This window comes from Pelodiscus sinensis, chromosome 6 (assembly GCF_052426305.1).
Source record: "Pelodiscus sinensis isolate ZL-2025 chromosome 6, ASM5242630v1, whole genome shotgun sequence".
In the NCBI taxonomy this organism is placed as follows: domain Eukaryota; kingdom Metazoa; phylum Chordata; order Testudines; family Trionychidae; genus Pelodiscus; species Pelodiscus sinensis.
In genome coordinates, this window is record NC_143057.1 from 105,208,036 (window position 1) to 105,224,915 (window position 16,880).

General features: G+C 43.2%; 1 protein-coding gene across 2 annotated transcripts in view; it reads right to left on the minus strand.

Annotated features, from left to right (window-relative positions):
- Positions 1–7,981: 7,981 nt before the first annotated feature.
- The window catches only part of OSMR (oncostatin M receptor), a 55,630-nt gene continuing 46,731 nt past the window's right edge, over positions 7,982–16,880 (minus strand). For both annotated transcript variants that reach the window (XM_006139478.5, XM_075932515.2), the window contains 9 exons: positions 16,327–16,403; positions 15,498–15,720; positions 14,608–14,808; positions 14,000–14,101; positions 13,463–13,642; positions 11,645–11,809; positions 10,116–10,194; positions 9,787–9,859; positions 7,982–8,982 (listed from right to left, as the gene is read on the minus strand). In XM_006139478.5, coding sequence (XP_006139540.3) covers positions 8,380–8,982; positions 9,787–9,859; positions 10,116–10,194; positions 11,645–11,809; positions 13,463–13,642; positions 14,000–14,101; positions 14,608–14,808; positions 15,498–15,720; positions 16,327–16,403 — 1,703 coding nt within the window. In that variant the 3' untranslated portion in view covers positions 7,982–8,379. The remainder of the gene's footprint in view (positions 8,983–9,786; positions 9,860–10,115; positions 10,195–11,644; positions 11,810–13,462; positions 13,643–13,999; positions 14,102–14,607; positions 14,809–15,497; positions 15,721–16,326; positions 16,404–16,880) is intronic.

A 16,880-nucleotide genomic window follows, 5' to 3' on the forward strand; every position in this document is an offset into this window, starting at 1 on the left:
TACATTTGTTCTGGTGTCTTAACTATCTCTATGCTGTAGAAATGAGTTGGTTATATATCATGTATTTGAGTTACTAAATATAATTAGATCCAACTTACATTTTTCAAATGAAAATTTGTCAGAAATATTCATTTGAGGAAAAATTTCCATTTCCCAAAAATTTCCAAATCCCCAATCTATTTTTATAAATTGTTAATGAGCTTTATTTTTATCACTTAAATTAAAATTTTCATGAATAATTTTGAATTTTAAAAAATCTAAACAGTTTCAATATATGATTTTTATTTTATTCATGAAGGTTTTTCCTCTAGAAAGCAATTCAAATTATTTAAAAAATCAAATTTGAAAGTTTCTTATTTTGGAAATGAATGATGATATGTCAATGCTATAAAAGCAAAAAATTCCCTTTTGAAAACTAAAAAAAAAAATTGAGCAATTGTTTTATTTTTTTTATTTTTGACTAGTTCTTAAAATAATTCATAAAGAAACGTTTCCTCAATCTATAGCCAATCTAGTGACAAAGGACTCAGCAGGATATACTATACAGTGTTCCCACTCTATTCTTTGACTAATATGTCATTAGAAAATAACATAAAAATGATTATCCTTGCTTGCATATATGCTTGCTAATACTTGACTGTTTTCATATTGTATATTATTTTGAAGCACAATTAATATATGTGATGTGGCTGCCACTGGTTTAAACTAATGGGTGGGTTCTCTTCATTTCTCATGTAAGTGATAGTCAATCTTGACATAGGATTTTTAAGCCTAATTCTTCCTTCTCTTGGCAAATAATCAAGCTTTCCCATTTGTTCTGCAGCCCAGCGTCTCCACGGTTCTTGACATCTAGGCTTCTGTTCTTTCTCTGCTGATGATGGAGCTAGATCAGAGTTTTGGAGTTTTGTTCTCTGGTCATGCCCCCTCAATTCCTGCTTGTTTTTAGTTTTTCTACCATGGGGACATGGTGATTTCCTTCTCAGCCCCTCCTCCTCCCAGGCCTTTTTTTTTTTTTTTTTTGCTATGTGTTAGAACTCCTGAAACCTGCAGTTGCAGTGCCTCCCTGCTTGCTTCTCAGCATACCCAGCCTAAAAAGCATCAAGTGCAATCCATACAGTACTCCATTTGTGAGACTGCCCTCTGTGGCTCAGCAGTGAGTTGTGACCAACCTGCATTCAGTCTTCTGTACATAAGTCTATTAGGACCCAGGACTTGGAGCTGGACAGGCTTCTGGAATGGAAGGCAAATTTTGTAGAGTCCCTCCTCCTTCCCTCTTTTTCCTGACCCACCCATCATCCCCCACCAAGTCCATGGGCCATGAGCATACTGGATATGAAGCAGGGCTCAAAAGTACTTCTCAATTTTGCCAGGACAGTCTAAGAGCTTTTTCTGTTACACATCCCTGGGGGAGTGGGACCCAGCAAGGGAGAGCTCAGGAGGAGGTATTCTGAGTTCAGGCACTCAGCAAAGTTAACTGCAAAATTCATTATCAAAGCTGCAACAGAATTCTTACACTTACTAGGGAAGCTGAAAAAAAATTAAAGGAAACAAAGGAGAAGAAAGTGTGAAAAGCTCTAGGTGGCATGCCCCCTTTTCCTCCTCCACGGAGAATGGTGAATTATCAGGCTATGACCCTGATGAGGAGTCTCCCCTCACCCTGAGAAATTCAAGGCCATATGCCAACAAGGTTATATTTGCTATTCGGATTCACAGGATCCAGAGTCATAGAAGCCCTGCTCCTTGGAAGAAGTTAGACCAGGTATTGGCAGACAATGCTACAAAATCTGAACAGGTTCTCCTGATGCCATGCTATGTCTTGAGAGAGCAGAGACCTATTTTCAGATGGAAGTATTCCTTTTGGCCTTCATCCTCACAAAAATGCCAGCAGAGAGACAACAGGTTTTCCGGAATTAGTTGTGGAGCCTTGGCTTGAGAAAAGAACCAAATTTTGAGAGAATTCTGCACTCCCAAAGCCTTTATATGACAAAAACTTCATAGGTTTCCACCAGGAGCTGAAGCCTAGGGGCAGGATCTCCCATTTCTGGGGGAAATAGATCAGTGAGTCAGGAATACTCTTTTGAGTTACAGGCTCCATCCTATCTGTTTTTCATTCAGCTTCTTCCCCCCATCCCAAATGATCCTTTACTACAAGTTCTAATCCCAACAAAAGTTCTCATGTCCTCAATGTGGGAATAATAGAGACCATTCCCTCAGAAGAAAGAATCTCAATGTTCTTTATCATTCAGAAATGTATGGGGGAATCCAGTTGATTCTACATCCCCAGAGTGCCTTCAAGACTTCATCTTAAACTTCCCAGAATGCATGAAAGATCCAAGTAAGGATTTAGCACAAATGATTAACTCCTTAAATTGATGGTGAGCCTAGGGCAGTGTCCACTAGGGAAAGCACATATGCCCCCCAGACCTTCTCATCCTGATAACCAATGCCAGTCTGGAGGGCTGGGAAGCACATCTTACATCCCAAACAGCTCGAGGCATCTATAGCATGGAGGAAAGGACCCACAGCATATACCTCATATAACAATATGGTCAAGCAGGAGCTTAACTAGGTATAGTCTAGCCTAGAGCGAAACCACTTCCTGATTCAGTCAGACAACATGACAGCAGTTGCATAAGTGAACAATTACAGAGAAACAAGCTCAGGGCTACCTGCCAGGGCAATGGAAATCATATAATGGGCAAAGCACTCTCTCCTCTCCCTCAAGGCAGTCCACACAAAGCGACACTTGAAACCAGAAGGTGAACTGGTTCTATAGGCTCAAGATGAACAATTCTGAATTGTACTTGTATCAGGAAGTCTGAGAGTTAATTGTTTAGTCTTTCAATTTGCCCTCAACTGATATATTCACAAACCACATGAATGTGATGGGACCAAAATACTTCACCAGAGAAATGGACCCCAGATCCATGGGGCTAGGTACCTTAGCCCACAGAAGCTCCTTTTTGCATTTCTGTGCTTCTTGGTATTACTGAAGGTGGTCCAGAAAATGAAGAACATGTGACCATAACATTGGTAACCCTACATTGGCCAAAAAGAGCATGGCTTTTGAACTGGAGCTGAAATTAGGACTGCTGTTAGTTTCCAAAGAGACAGTGCATCCTCTCACATCCTCTGCTTCATCCAGACTCAAGCTGGCTGCATCTAACAGCCTTCCTATTTGAAAGAGAAGTACTAATACTGCTGAGTTTATCATCCAAAGTAATCAGAAAATATATTTCATCTAGAAGAATATCAGCCTTGAAAGCATACTCTGCCTGGATCAAGTTTCGCAGAACATGAAGCAGACGTTAGACATTCAGGAAATCTTCAATTTCTCCAAGAAGGCATTGACAAAGTTCTCTAACTCACCACTGTTACATGTGAGGTGTCTGCCCTTATTAGCATGACGCTTGCAGAGTCCATGAGTTTTCTGGCATAGAACCATCAGGTAGCTAGATACTGAAAGTCCTAATAAACTATCCCTTTGAATCACTGATGCCAGTGTCAACATCTTACATATCCATCAAAACTTCTGATACTCCTCATGGCTGCCAGAGGAGTGTCAGGGCTGGTGGGACTATCTATGCAGGAGCCTTTCATGAAGACTAGCTGGTGCTTCAAACTCTGGAACCAATTTCATGGGTGCTCTGGGACTTGACCACTCACAGGAGAAAAAAGTAGATGCTCCACATCCACTGACAGCCCTGCCAGTCAGCTCCTTCCCTTTCCTCTCCAAAGTACCTCCAGCCTTCTATCATCATTTATTCATTGATGTGGAGGAGGGGGAGAAATGGAGGCAGAGGTGTTCAGGAGAGGGAAGAGCAGGGCAAGAAGGGGTGGGAAGTTTGGTGGGAAAGCATGGAGTGGAGGTAAGGGCTTGGTCGGGCAGAGCAGGATACAAGCATCCCTTGTAAATTCACAAAGTAGGTGCCGCTGTCAGAGGGAAACTCTTCTTCTCACATTCCCTCAGAGGTGGTTCTGTCTTCATTTTGTCCAGTACCACAGTATCCCAAGGAGGAAAGATTACACACCTTAGATGTCAGAAGGACTTTATAAATTTAATTCAAGCATAGAGTCCATAAGGAGATGAGGTGCTCATAATATCCTTCTGAAATGCCAACCACTTATCATTCCAGGACTAAAGAGATGCTGTCTGAGGCCCCAGGATACCCAGAAAGGAAACTTCCAGAATTGACCAAACTAAAGAGATTGAGCTAGAGACAGGGATGTATAGTTGCTTTTTGAGTCCCTTCATCCAGGAGCAATAGTCCAGAGGCCTTCATTGCCTCATTTTTCTCACAAGATTCTTTCATCTCCTGATGAATCTTATCCAGCATGCTTGCCTGCTCCACTCTCTGAAGGGACAAATAGAAGCTCAGCCTTCATTCTTTTTGCCTCTTGCATGAGAGCTTCTCAGAGGGCAAATGAGAATTGGATCCAAAATGGAGCATTTCCCCTTCTGTGACAGGGTGTACTTACCCACACCAGCTCTGAAAGAGTTAAATCTGCTTTGCAAGTGGAGGAAGCCCTGCCCCTCTGAGGCTTCAGGCAGCATATAAAAGATAGCAGCCCAGCTCAGACTTGGCAGGCTGCTCTCTCCAGGAAGCTGCTACCGCGGTGTCCTGGTGGCAGAACGACACACAGAGTTCTAGGCGGACTCCTGACAAGCCTGGTGAAGACTGCTCTGGCCAGGGCTAGGCCAACTAAGGATCCCACAGACTAGGGGGAAGCGTGAAACTTTGTTGAGGGAGGAAGCAGTCAGGAGGACTTAGGTTCTTCCTGTTCACTTCCCAGAGATGACTATCAGCATGTTTCAGGATCCCCACTGATTCAGTGGTGAGCATCCCCATCACTGCCTGGGCCCTGGGCTTAGGACTCTCCCAAGTCCGCCTCCCTTTGGCACAACACCATCCTAATGGAGTTCCCCACTTCCCCAGTGGGCCAATAGGTCACACAATCCCACAGAGGAGAGCTATTTTGACTCACACCATTATGCCACATACTCCTATGAGGTCTGCTTAATGACTCCGGCCATTGGGCTACATTGCTCTGAGCAGAAGACTACTTAATGACTTTGTCCATTTAGTCACACAGCCCTGCGTGGAAGGACTGTTTATTGACCCCAGCCATTAGGCCATACTGCCATGTTTGGTAGGGCTGCAAGCATAGAACCTCGCAAACTGATGGACGGTTCTTTTCCCCTTCTCCTCCTCATGTGTACCTACCCACGACAACTTCCCTTATATCAGGAGCCTCATATTGAAAGAAATGGGACTCCTTGGTCTCTAATCTGATAAAGATTTCCCACCTTAATAAAAAAAAAGAAAAATTCTTGAGAGGTGAAACAGCACTATTTTCCCTATAGGCAGAGTTAATTCTGCTTATCCAGGCTGTATATGCTCTAACTGTCCATCTGAAGATTAGCTAATAACACTTCATGTTGAACAGTATTGAAGCCTGCTGATCGATCTGACAGTCAGTGTGGCCAGCTGGTCTTTGTGCATCACCAAAAGGAGCTAAGAGCACATGCCCAGAAAGGAAGACCGTAACCTGATAGCAGCTGCCCTGCAAACACCTGACAATGAAGAAAAGCAGCTGCTGAGAAGACCTCTGCCCAGCCTCTTGGGTGGGCCATATAAATGGGTTTAACCAGGCTCAAAAAACACAGGGTAGGCAGAGGACTGTGGATGGCCTTCCTAAATGCTAATGGGATGCAGACTGAACTCAGCAATTAGAAGTGAGGGAGCTTGGGCTCCTAGCTTAGGTAAGACTGAGGTGCATGTAACTGTGTTAAAACACCTTTGCCCTTGTTATGCTTTCTTTCTACTGCTGAGATGAAACAATGTTTCTGAAAAAGCCATCCTGGGTGCTGATATTCACTTCTGATCAAAGCTGTTGAAGGGTTTGCAAGGCTGAGCAGCAGGGCAGTCATGATTGGTACAAGGAGGAAAGGCTGTTGCCTTGAGACTCAGTCTGAAAGAGAGGGAGAATCATAGGATTCTCCCCAGAGGGAGTTGAAGGCTTGAGGCCTAGTGCCGGAAGGGGTGCACTCATCCCAGAGAAGGGTCAAAGATGCAGCTAGCCCAGTGTACCACAATAAGGGTATGACTACACTACAAAGTTAGTTCGAACTAACGGACGTTAGTTCGAACTAACTTTCATAGGCGCTACACTAGCGCTCCGTTAGTTCAAATTTAATTCGAACTAACGGAGCGCTTAGTTCGAACTAGGTAATCTTCATTCCACGAGGATTAAGCCTAGTTCGAATTTACTAGTTCGAATTAAGGGCTGTGTAGACCCTTAATTTGAACTAGTGGGAGGCTAGCCCTCCCCAGGTTTCCTTGGTGGCCACTCTGGCCAACACCAGGGAAACTCGTCTGCCCCCCTCCCGGCCCCGGACCCCTTAAAGGGGCACGGGCTGGCTACGATGTCTGTGCCAGATGCAAGCCTGCCAGCACCCAGCCAGCAGATCCTGCACCTGGCACGGATCAAGCCAGCCACCCGATGACCCCCAGCCCTCCCCCTCTTCCCAGGACCAGGCTGGCGGCTCCAGGGACCTTGCCCGGGACCGCAAGAGGCGGGCACCCGCCTGGGCTGGTGCGGACATCATGGACCTCGTCCACGACCTCTGCACTAGGCACAGGAAAGTGGCCGGCTTGGGCAGGAGAGCTGCCAGCCTGGACACCCAGGAGCAGGTGTGCATGAAAATCAAGGGGGTCCACTGAGACCCCCGACCCTGAGCCCTGAGCTTACAATGGCCGTCCTGGGTCAGACCAAAGGTCCATCTAGCCCAGTAGCCTGTCTGCCAACAGCGGCCAACCCTAGGGACCCTGGAGGGGATGGACCGAAGACAGTGACCAAGCCATTTGTCTCGTGCCATCCCTCTCCAGCCTTCCACAAACCTTGGGCAGGGACACCACTCCTACCCCCTGGCTAATACCACTCCATGAACCCAACCTCCATGACTTGATCTCACTTCCCTTTAAACTCTGTTCTAGTTCTAGCCTTCACAGCCTCCGGCAGCAAGGAGTTCCACAGGTTGACTCTTTGCTTTGGGAAGAACAACTTTCTGTTACTAGTTTGAAGCCTGCTACCCATTCCTTTCCTTTGGTGTCCTCTAGTCCTTCTTTATGGGAACTAATGAAGAACTTTTCTGTATGCACCCTCTCCACCCAACTCCTGCTTTTAGAGACCTCTATCCTGTCCCCCCTCCGTCTCCTCTTTTCTAAGCTGAAAAGTCCCAGTCTCTTTAGCCTCTCTTCATATGGGACCTGTTCCCAACCCCTGATCATTTTAGTTGCCCTCCCCTCTCCCAGCCTCTCTCTTCCTCTCTCCCACCTCTTTTTCTCAGTCTCCCCCAGTTTTGTTCAATAAAGACAGATTCTATTTTGGAAGACACGTTATCTTTATTTTGTACATCAAGAAAAGGGGCTAGGGAAGGGTAAGTGGAAGGAGGTGAGGGAGGAATGGGGCACGAGCCCCCGATGGGGAGGACTGGGCTGGCTCTGCAGGCTTTTGGGGTGGAACCTCTCCTGCAGCCCCCCGATTGCCCCCTCTCCCCAGATGGCAGCCTGCGGCAAGTGCAGCCGGGCTGATGGCCGAGTGCTGTGATGTGCCCAGTGTGGGCACTCAGGGCACTCCAAGCCAGGACTGCTTTGCAAGCGGGGCACCCCTTAGAACTGTCTGTCTGTGGTGAGGGTCGGGACTCTTTAAGCACAGCCCTCGGCTAGCCTGAGACAGCATCTCCACGCTCTAAGTCCTCCTCTGATGCCCTGCCGGCACTGCTTCCGGCCATCCTTAAGCCTGGTTCAGGGTCCACTTAATGTGGACATGCTAGTTCGAATTAGCAAAACGCTAATTCGAACTAGTTTTTTAGTCTAGATCTGTTAGTTCGAATTAGCTTAGTTCGAATTAATGTTGTAGTGTAGACGAACCCTAAGTTCCTTAAGCACTTAGCCCCCAGACAGAAGACCAGCTGACATTCCATGGCCAATTTTTTATTATGTGGAAAATGAAATACAAAAAACCACAGTTAACTAACATTCTGACCCCACCCAAATAAAGCCAGAGTCCCAAGGTAAGAGTAATGTTCCATGCAGAGATTCATAATGCATATCTTTTATGCTAGCATCAACAATGCAATAAATCCGTGTGGGATAATGCATGTGAAGGGTGTCACAGAAGTGAAATTGTTCTCTGGTATTTTAGTGACCCTGAACAAATCCTGGTACATATTATCCTTTTAGGGCCAGAAAAGATGGTTATGATCTGAATGTGTACATACTGCAGGCCATACATCTCATCCAGTAATTCCTGCTTATTCCCCTAATTTCTAATAGAATTACAGCATACAGTGTGTGTAAACATGCAGGTCAGTTTTTAATGCCAGTCTGGAAGCAATAATGCTGCTGAATTGCTAGAAGCAGAGCTGGCCTGACTGTAAACGTCGTCATCAGATGTCGATATAACCGGCTCCGAACCCAAGGTGGTTTGTATTTTGTAACTTGAACATTCCATGGGCTCAGTGGAATGGGGTAAATCACTTAACTTAACCTCAGAACAAGGTACTTCCATTTGTGAAATATATCTTAAACCGTCTTCCCTCTCAGTGATTTCTCCTAATGATGTGACTGTCTCTTTACTCAGAATTTCAACGTACTGCTGTGGCTGGTACCACAACTGAGGCTCATTTGTTCCTGACATCCACACGTTCTGACAGAAGCTGGAACTAAATGCAATCTGGGAAGAATAGGATATGTTTTCAAATGAAGTGCAAGCTTCTGAAGCTGACTGTGTGCATGTCAAATCTCTCCCATCATTTTGAACAAAGTACTCCCAGGAAGGGTTGATAATTTTGCTTTCACTGTCTTTCAGAAGAGTCCCTTGTCTCCACAGCTGTAGGGTATTGGCTTCTGGTGCATTCTCCAACACTAAGGTGTCAGGAATGCAGCCACTTGGCTTCAGTACTGCTTCAGAATTAACCTGCAGGCCAACCAGAAGATGATAATTTTAGAGCACTGAAAAATACACTCGTAACAGGAAAAGGAGGTGATTATTTTAAGCATGTTTAGAAGATAAGATTGGGAGAGAAGGACATATACATGGTTCTAGTTCACTGCATGTTTGATCTTCATCTGGATCTAATTATGAGACCGTTCTGGAGAGCTTTTTTTCTAATCTCAACAGAAGAAATTTGCTGAGCAATGAGAGAACATGCCCCTTCAGTTTAAGAACTTGCATATCTGTTCAGTTTCCACTATAACACTGGAAACCACTGTGTTAAGTCTTGGGGAGGGGGCATTATCCTTCTAAAATCCACAAGGAGCCATAGAAATTGGCAAGTTAAGTTCTCCCAGAAGTCTAATTTCTTGCTGTTGCAAATGTAAGGAGAGGGAGCAGCAGTCAGGCATAGTTTACAGGACTCACCTAATCATCTAGTGCATGTCTCAAAGAGGAATAGTCAATGATGTTCTAACATTGAAAGCTAATGGCATCAGAAGGACTTTGTCTGCTCTGACAGGTACGAGTGTGTGGAAAGAGCTTTTATAACTGTAAAGTCACTATTTAGATCCTATTCTTGTGAAGACCAACTTCAAAGTGTAAACTAATCACTCTCATGGAGATTTTTTTCAACCAAAAGTAAAATGAATCAGACAAGCCATTTGTAAAATGAACATCATCATTAAAGTAATTCTGTACGCAGAAAGAAAATTTTTCTAATGCTTTTTGCTGGATCTTGGTTTGAGTGGAAAAATTTAAGTAATTGTGTTTATCTAATGGCTTCACCTTTAATCCATTAAATGAGAGGACTTTGCTCTTGTTAGGATTGGGAATTTCAGCACAACAGCAACTCTTCACCCTAGAAAAATACAGCCAAACAAGTAAGAAACTTTGTTTTGTTCAATTGGCAACATTCATTCTGCCTTCATCTGGATGGCAGGGCTAAGATTCTTACAGAAATATGCAGAGATGCTATTTACTGTATACTGCAATAAGCCACATATTCAGGGCATCCACTTACTAAGACACTCAAAGAGAAATAAAGGCAGTATTATGTAAGGGGGTATAAATGGACAAACTACAATCAGAAGAAAAATGAATTGCAGTGAACTTACCACTTGTTTTTCCAGAAGCACAGAGCAGTGATTAGTACCAAAGGAATAGTTGCTAACAGAACTGCAAGATAAGTATTGTCTGTGAAAGAAAAACAATATTTTAAAAACCAGTTTTCTAATTTCCTTTGATTGGAACAATGTAATTAGAGCTTTTAGGATAGAAGGTCATCTTTAAATCAAACATGGATGTTTTTCTGAAAGATCTGCTCTAACTCAACTAGCAGTCATTGGTGTTGATGAAATAAAATCCCACTGGAGACAAGGCATGGGTGGTTCAGACCTCAGCATAACTACATGAGGCCGATTCCACCTCACTGGGATTTACCTCAAGCAGTATAACTCGATAGGAAAATACCCTGAAGTAAAACCTGCCTGTGTCTTGTCTCCATTACGGTGTTACACTGACATGGTTACATCAATGTACACTTATCTTTTCAGTGAAGACACTTTGCAAAGCACTTAAACATTCCTAGTCCATCTATCCCTGTCCAGGAAAGAACAGACACAAAGACATACTTAAATGCTTTGCTTAATGAGGACAAAAGGCCCCAGTACTAGTATTCCAAATGCCAAACAGAATTGGTTGTGTCCCCCCCCCACCCCTCCAAAAAGAAAGCTCCTGTTTCCATAACAGTTACCCATGGAATCATGCAGTGCTCTAACAAACAGAAATTCTGTCTGGGAGGGCCTGGCATGTAGTGGTAGAGCATGCTGCTCAGTGTAAAATGTACGGCTTTTGTGCACTAATCAACACTTCCACTCCTTGTAAGAGCAAAGTTGTGGAGTTACAGCTTGGAAGCACAAGTTCTTAAAGTCTGTCATGATAAGAAATACAGGCAAGTAATTACCCTTTCTTTCTGGATGTCTAATATGACCACATTTAGTGAGAATGATTCTCCTGCAACAGCCCTTCTTTGGTCATGGCTAGCGTGGAATGGAAGAGTTGGTGGATTTGTAAACCAGTTTTTCATATAAAGCAATATTAGGAAGTCCAGAGCTCTTATCCGCACATAAATTAGCCACTTGGTCGTGAAAGCAACAGCCAGTATATGAAAAGATTTATTATCTTCTATAGGCTATAAAACAAACTGGAATGAAATAAAATTCATTTCTAGTATGTTCTGGTATTTGGAAGAGAGAGCCTGCTTTCAACTCTGTCACTGTAAAATGAACCTTAGTGTTGCTATCTGCAAAGTAGGTCTAAATTTGCCTTCTTACCTTGCCATGGAGATTGAGGCTTACATAACATGATAAAATGCATTAAATATGTTGTAATGTTTCTAGGGTGAAAGGAGCTCTGCAAGTACTAAAACATTTAATTTGGCAATTGTATTTATGAATGCATGCATTCAAATAATACGACCTTCCAACTGGGCTCTTTCTCAAATCCATTCATGTCTACCTAATCTAATAAACTTTTCATTTCCTTTTTAGGAAAGAAGCCAACAGTGACTGATGCTATTTTCCCTTCTCTTCCCTCCATCCCCAACCTGGCCCCTACAATTTATACTTTCATTTTCTAAACTCACAGTCCTGTAGCGTATCTACGGTTATGTAAGTATCGATTGGGGTTTCTCCGCCGCCACTGTAAGCTGTAACTGCCAGTGCATACGTTGTTTTTGGCACCAGGTGTTTCACCGTGTATCTTTTTTCTTCAGGGCTTTCCAGAGTGTATTTACATAGAACTGAGCCATCTACAATCAAAGGAGATGTTACCAACCATTACTCTGTTGTTTCTTATTGTGGGTTTTCTTTGAATTAGAACACATCCCCTTCCTAAATGTCTCAAACTAATTAGACACTTCCTCTTCTTTGTGTCCCCTCCGAGCACCAGCTCCTGCCTGCAACCCTTCTCCCACCTCTGTGGGAGACAGCAAAGTGGGGGTGGGCAGATGCAGAGCCAACATGTAGGGAGAGCCAGCTTGAAAGCCAGTTTCCCGCATGTGCCAACTCCAGTCTGCACCCCTCACCCTCTGTGCTTCGGCATCTCTATCAGGCAGTAGTGCGGGGGAAGGGGAAGACAGGTGGCTCTATGGGATCTGGTGATTGTGGGGAGCCAGCTTTTAAGCTGACTTCCCACAAGTACTAGCTCCTGCCTCCCTCTCCCTTGATGTATCCCCACCAAGGGGAGGGAGGATGGAATGTGTATAGTAGATAGGATTAATTGACAAGCCCAGGCTTATTGGCTAATGTGTAGTCGACTACCCGTTGACATCCCTAGTCCATAGTCCTTTACACCCTCCAGCTCCTGCCACACAAGTATGTATTATTGCTGCCAAGCTCTGAAGACAAAGCAGAAAGGGACGGCTGTTGGTCCAGCTCTAAAGGCAACGTTCTGCCAGCAACAATGGAGAAACAAGAGCAGTACGTCGCCTTCAAAGTTACACAACTGGCAGCAGTTGCCACTTTCTGGCATCCCAGCTCTGAAGGCAGAGCAGCTTTTCATATCCCCACAGAATACATTCCTTGCCCTTCCAAGCCAAAGTGCATCCCACAGTGTAAGAATCTTTGCTGGGTTGGGTGGCACCTCTTCTGACTGGACCGGAGATAGCAGCAGCAGCATGTTTGAGAGAGCCAAGTCAGCAGGGGAACACCTACCAATGTCCTGTCAGAAGTCTGCTTCTGCCAAGCTACAAGCTCGGTTTCCACTTTCACAATTCAGTTACCTTTGCTGGTCGCTTTTTAGCAAGTTTGGTTTTTTGTTCTGCCTCTGTCCCTTTCTTCTCTCTGCACCCACTCCACAACTCATAGATGAGGCAGAAATGTCTTCAGTACAAGGGACACAGAAACTAGAGTGTTTCTCAGCCACATCCCTTATCCTTCCCAGCCTCTGTGCTGGTCCTGCCTGAGATGACAACCTGAGATCTCTGCCTCAGATGGGGAAGTGGTTGGGCTTTGCTTTTCCACCCTTCCCGTGTGAGAATATTAGCAGTTGTGTACAGTTACAGGTGTGCCAACTGTTCCACAGGTAAGCTTGTTCTGACAGGATATTGGTGAGTAGGTCCCTGACCAACCAAGTTCAGGCAGACATAAAGCTTTATCTGACATCTGCCCAATTGGAGGAGGGGACTGGACCAACAAGCAGTGAATCAGGACCCAGCTCATGTTGGAGAAATCAACAGGTGAGAATAAACAATATTTTTGCATTCAGTGGGAGGGTCTGAGAATTCTGATGCACTGAAATCCATCGTGTTGATTTATCTGCCCAACATGTAAGTGTGAAGATCTTTCATAGTCTCCAGTATAGTGATCTCCTAAGCAAAAAATGTGCAGCCTTTCACACATTTCAGCAGGTGCTGTATTGTACTGATGAATGTACAGGTGTCTGGATTCAAAGACTCAATTACCTGAAAGAGCATGTTTTGTGGATCCCTCCAAACTGCACTCTTCTTCCATAGTTTTCACATAAACATGGTAACCTCTTATGAATCCAGGCTGTGATTCATTTATGGGATAAGAGTGCCAAGTTAAGGTCACAGTATAGGAAGTCAGCTCAGTTATTTCCACTTGAGGGTTGTGACTAGGAGCTGAAAAGATGGAAATTGACAAATGTGTTGAATTTCTAGAATGTGTATCTCCTCATTTGGCATTGCTCCTGCATTACTATATGCTTTCGCTTGTTAAATTTGCTTTATCAACTGAACATAAGCTGTTTCCCTGACTCTTGTGTTTCTTGTTTTTCTGAGATTTGTTCTAACCAAACAGTGGTTACCAGAGGCAATTTCGTGGTGTTTTATTGCATGTAGGCAATGGGAATGGGGGAAGCAACATTATTGCTTGCACTCAGTGAAGGAGGCAGAGAAGACACAACAGCTACAGAACTCCCTTCTGTTCATGAGCCCCATTTAGCAGATAAGTACACATGTAAAACGTCTTCTGCTTACCCAGTTCATCAGCATATCCAACCTTCTTCTCCAGTAAAAAAGCTTCATTAGCTAGAGAGCCATAAACCCTGAAGCTGTATCTCACACCTGGCTTGAAAGCAGCTGGAAAATAATAATTTTTTAAATTAAGTCTTGGTAGTTTTAGGTAAAAATTCCAATCATGAACAACTGAAGTTACTAAATGGAGGCCCAGAAAACACTCACAAACCAGCTCTTAATCAGTGTTGGTCTGAGTTGATGAGACAACTAGAGGTGTTGAAAGTGAATCCCAACTAACCTTAGTAATGCCGACCACTTGTTTGTTATGTTGAATCAATTTAGTAAACAGAAAAATACCACAGATGTCCTGATTGACAAACACTTATCTGTGATGGTCTTTACTGGGCTCTGACTCTGGGTATGGGGCTGGACTTTATGACCTCTCAAGGTCCTTTCCAGCTCTATATGCCTCTGAGTCTGTGAAAGAAAACTAGCACACTGGGCAGCTGTTAGACTTCAATCATTGCTTTCCCAGGATACGTTTCCTAAAATTCAGGTGCATGCCACCCAGTGCCCTAACAAATAATTGCACCATAAACATCATAATGAAGAATTGCTTCTGCTTTCACCTGAATTGATGAGACAACTGGAGGTATTGAAACCAAATCTCTTCCACTGAAAGTCACAATGCTGGGACCTTGGAAAGTTGCACCAATCAACAATGTAGCCATCAAATGCATTGGTGGCGTTCCAAGAAATATAAATGCCATTAACTGTGCCATTAACTCTTTCCTCCTCAAGATCAGTGTGATCAATGTTTTCTTCAGTACCTAGGAAAGAATGGATGAAAGCACTTGAAATATATACAGATTCATATATTTTAAGTCTAATTAAGATAGGTAGAATTACTATGCTATTATTGCTATTATTGTATCTGATGATAGGACACCACTGAAATTGCAGATTTTGTCTTTTCAGGAATGCTTAATCATTTTGAAATACTCAACAATCCCCTCCTCCTAAGTAGGGAAAGTGCCCACCCACTAAGAGGTTAATCACTCAAATACCTTCTAGTTGGCTGACTGCAATACAATTTGTCACATCAGGAACTTAACTGCAAACTCGCATAACTGGAGCCCAGAATTGTATATTCTGATTCTGCAATGGGTCCTGAGATTGAGACCTGTGCATCCGTGTGCGGATGCAGTTTTCAAGGCCTTGGTTAAACGTGACAAGGACAACCCCATGAAGTAGCAGTTTATATTTGAGAGAGTGCCAGCTGGGTTGGGCTTTGGAAAATAACTAAAGATACATATACTGCTACTTATCTTACAGGCAAGCGATCTCCATTGATAGAAGGTAGTAATTTTCAACTATATCAATGGCAAAATAGTAATTTTAAATGTCATGGCTAGATTAATGTATTATTCCATTAGGATAAAGTATTACTGACTGTAAAATAACTGCACAAGAAAAGCATCCACAAAAATTATTTTAACTGGATTGAAGACACACAAACCATTATCTGTTGCACTGGAGATTATAATCACTGAAGGAAGTGAAGAATTAATATTGTTCTTTGTTTCAATGCTGATTTTGTAGGAATGGTTATCGATAGAAATTGTTGTGCTGTTGTGTAATGCAGAAATGGAGCTGTGTTCCGGCTCAGAAGCTTTCTCTAAGTTTTCCCAGGTTATCTCAAATGAAATACCTCCACCATTATCTCTAAAATCTGGTGATGGCTGGGGAAAAGATGGAAAATATTTCAAGATCTATTTAATCTGCAGTTACATTTACAATACTACAAATTGCACTGGGCATGATTCTTATGGTAGAAGCTTATAAGAAAAGAAAGATACTGTCTCGTGATAATATGTTTTACAGAAAAAGCAGAGAATTGGTTCTTATTTCAAGGATGACATTTACACAGAATTATTTCTACTTACTCTATATTTTACATACGCATATAGATTTTTTTTTTATTTCTGGGAATTTTGAAATAGGCCAACCTGAAAAATGTTTATTATTTCCTTTTTGTGTGTATTGAATGGGCAATTTAAAAAAGTAAGCTTTTCCCAAACACAACATAACTAATTTTTTTGAGGAGGGAGGAAGTTCCCATTGGGGAAAAAAGCAACATATGGTCTAAATCCATAGCTTGAACAAAAATTCACAAACAGATCCAGACTCTCTTTGCAGTATTATAGAGTCCATTGTCACAAGAGCAGCACATCATAATGGAAAACTAAAATAAGGAAGAAATCTTGCACCCTGTGAGGAAAAATGCCTCAGCTATAGTGCTGGTCATTTCTATAAACATTCTTAACTGTTTTTGTGCTCAGACTCACCTTCCAGAATAAGGTCACATTCCGTCCTCCCAAAACTGGGGTAACGTCTCTCCAGAAATCAAGTTTCCCTGAGGGAGCTATGATCAATCACATAAAACAAAGCTGTTGTATATCAGGAAGGGTGAACTGTCCAAATCTTTCCTAATATCTGATTAAGACGACCACCCCACCTGCAACTCAGCTACACCCCAACTTCACCAGTCTCATGCCTCTGCACCAAAAACTGAAGCGCCTTCGAAACTATCAAAATGACTCTTGGCTCATTCCCATTCCATACCTACCTCTCCCTGAATGATTCCCTCCATGCCAAAAATGCATGTTAATCTGATCAGTGGTCCAGCTGCTCCCACTTCCTATCTCACATGTTCTGATTAGGGATGTAACAGGATAACCATTTACACTGTTAATTGATAAGCTTGGGCTTATCGATTACCGTGAATTGTTACACACAGGCTCTTGCCCTGCTCCTGGGGAACCAGATGCCAGCCTGCGCCACAGATGTGTGTAACTGCTGAAAAGTTACCCAGTTACCTGCATTTTAACTTCCTTAGTTC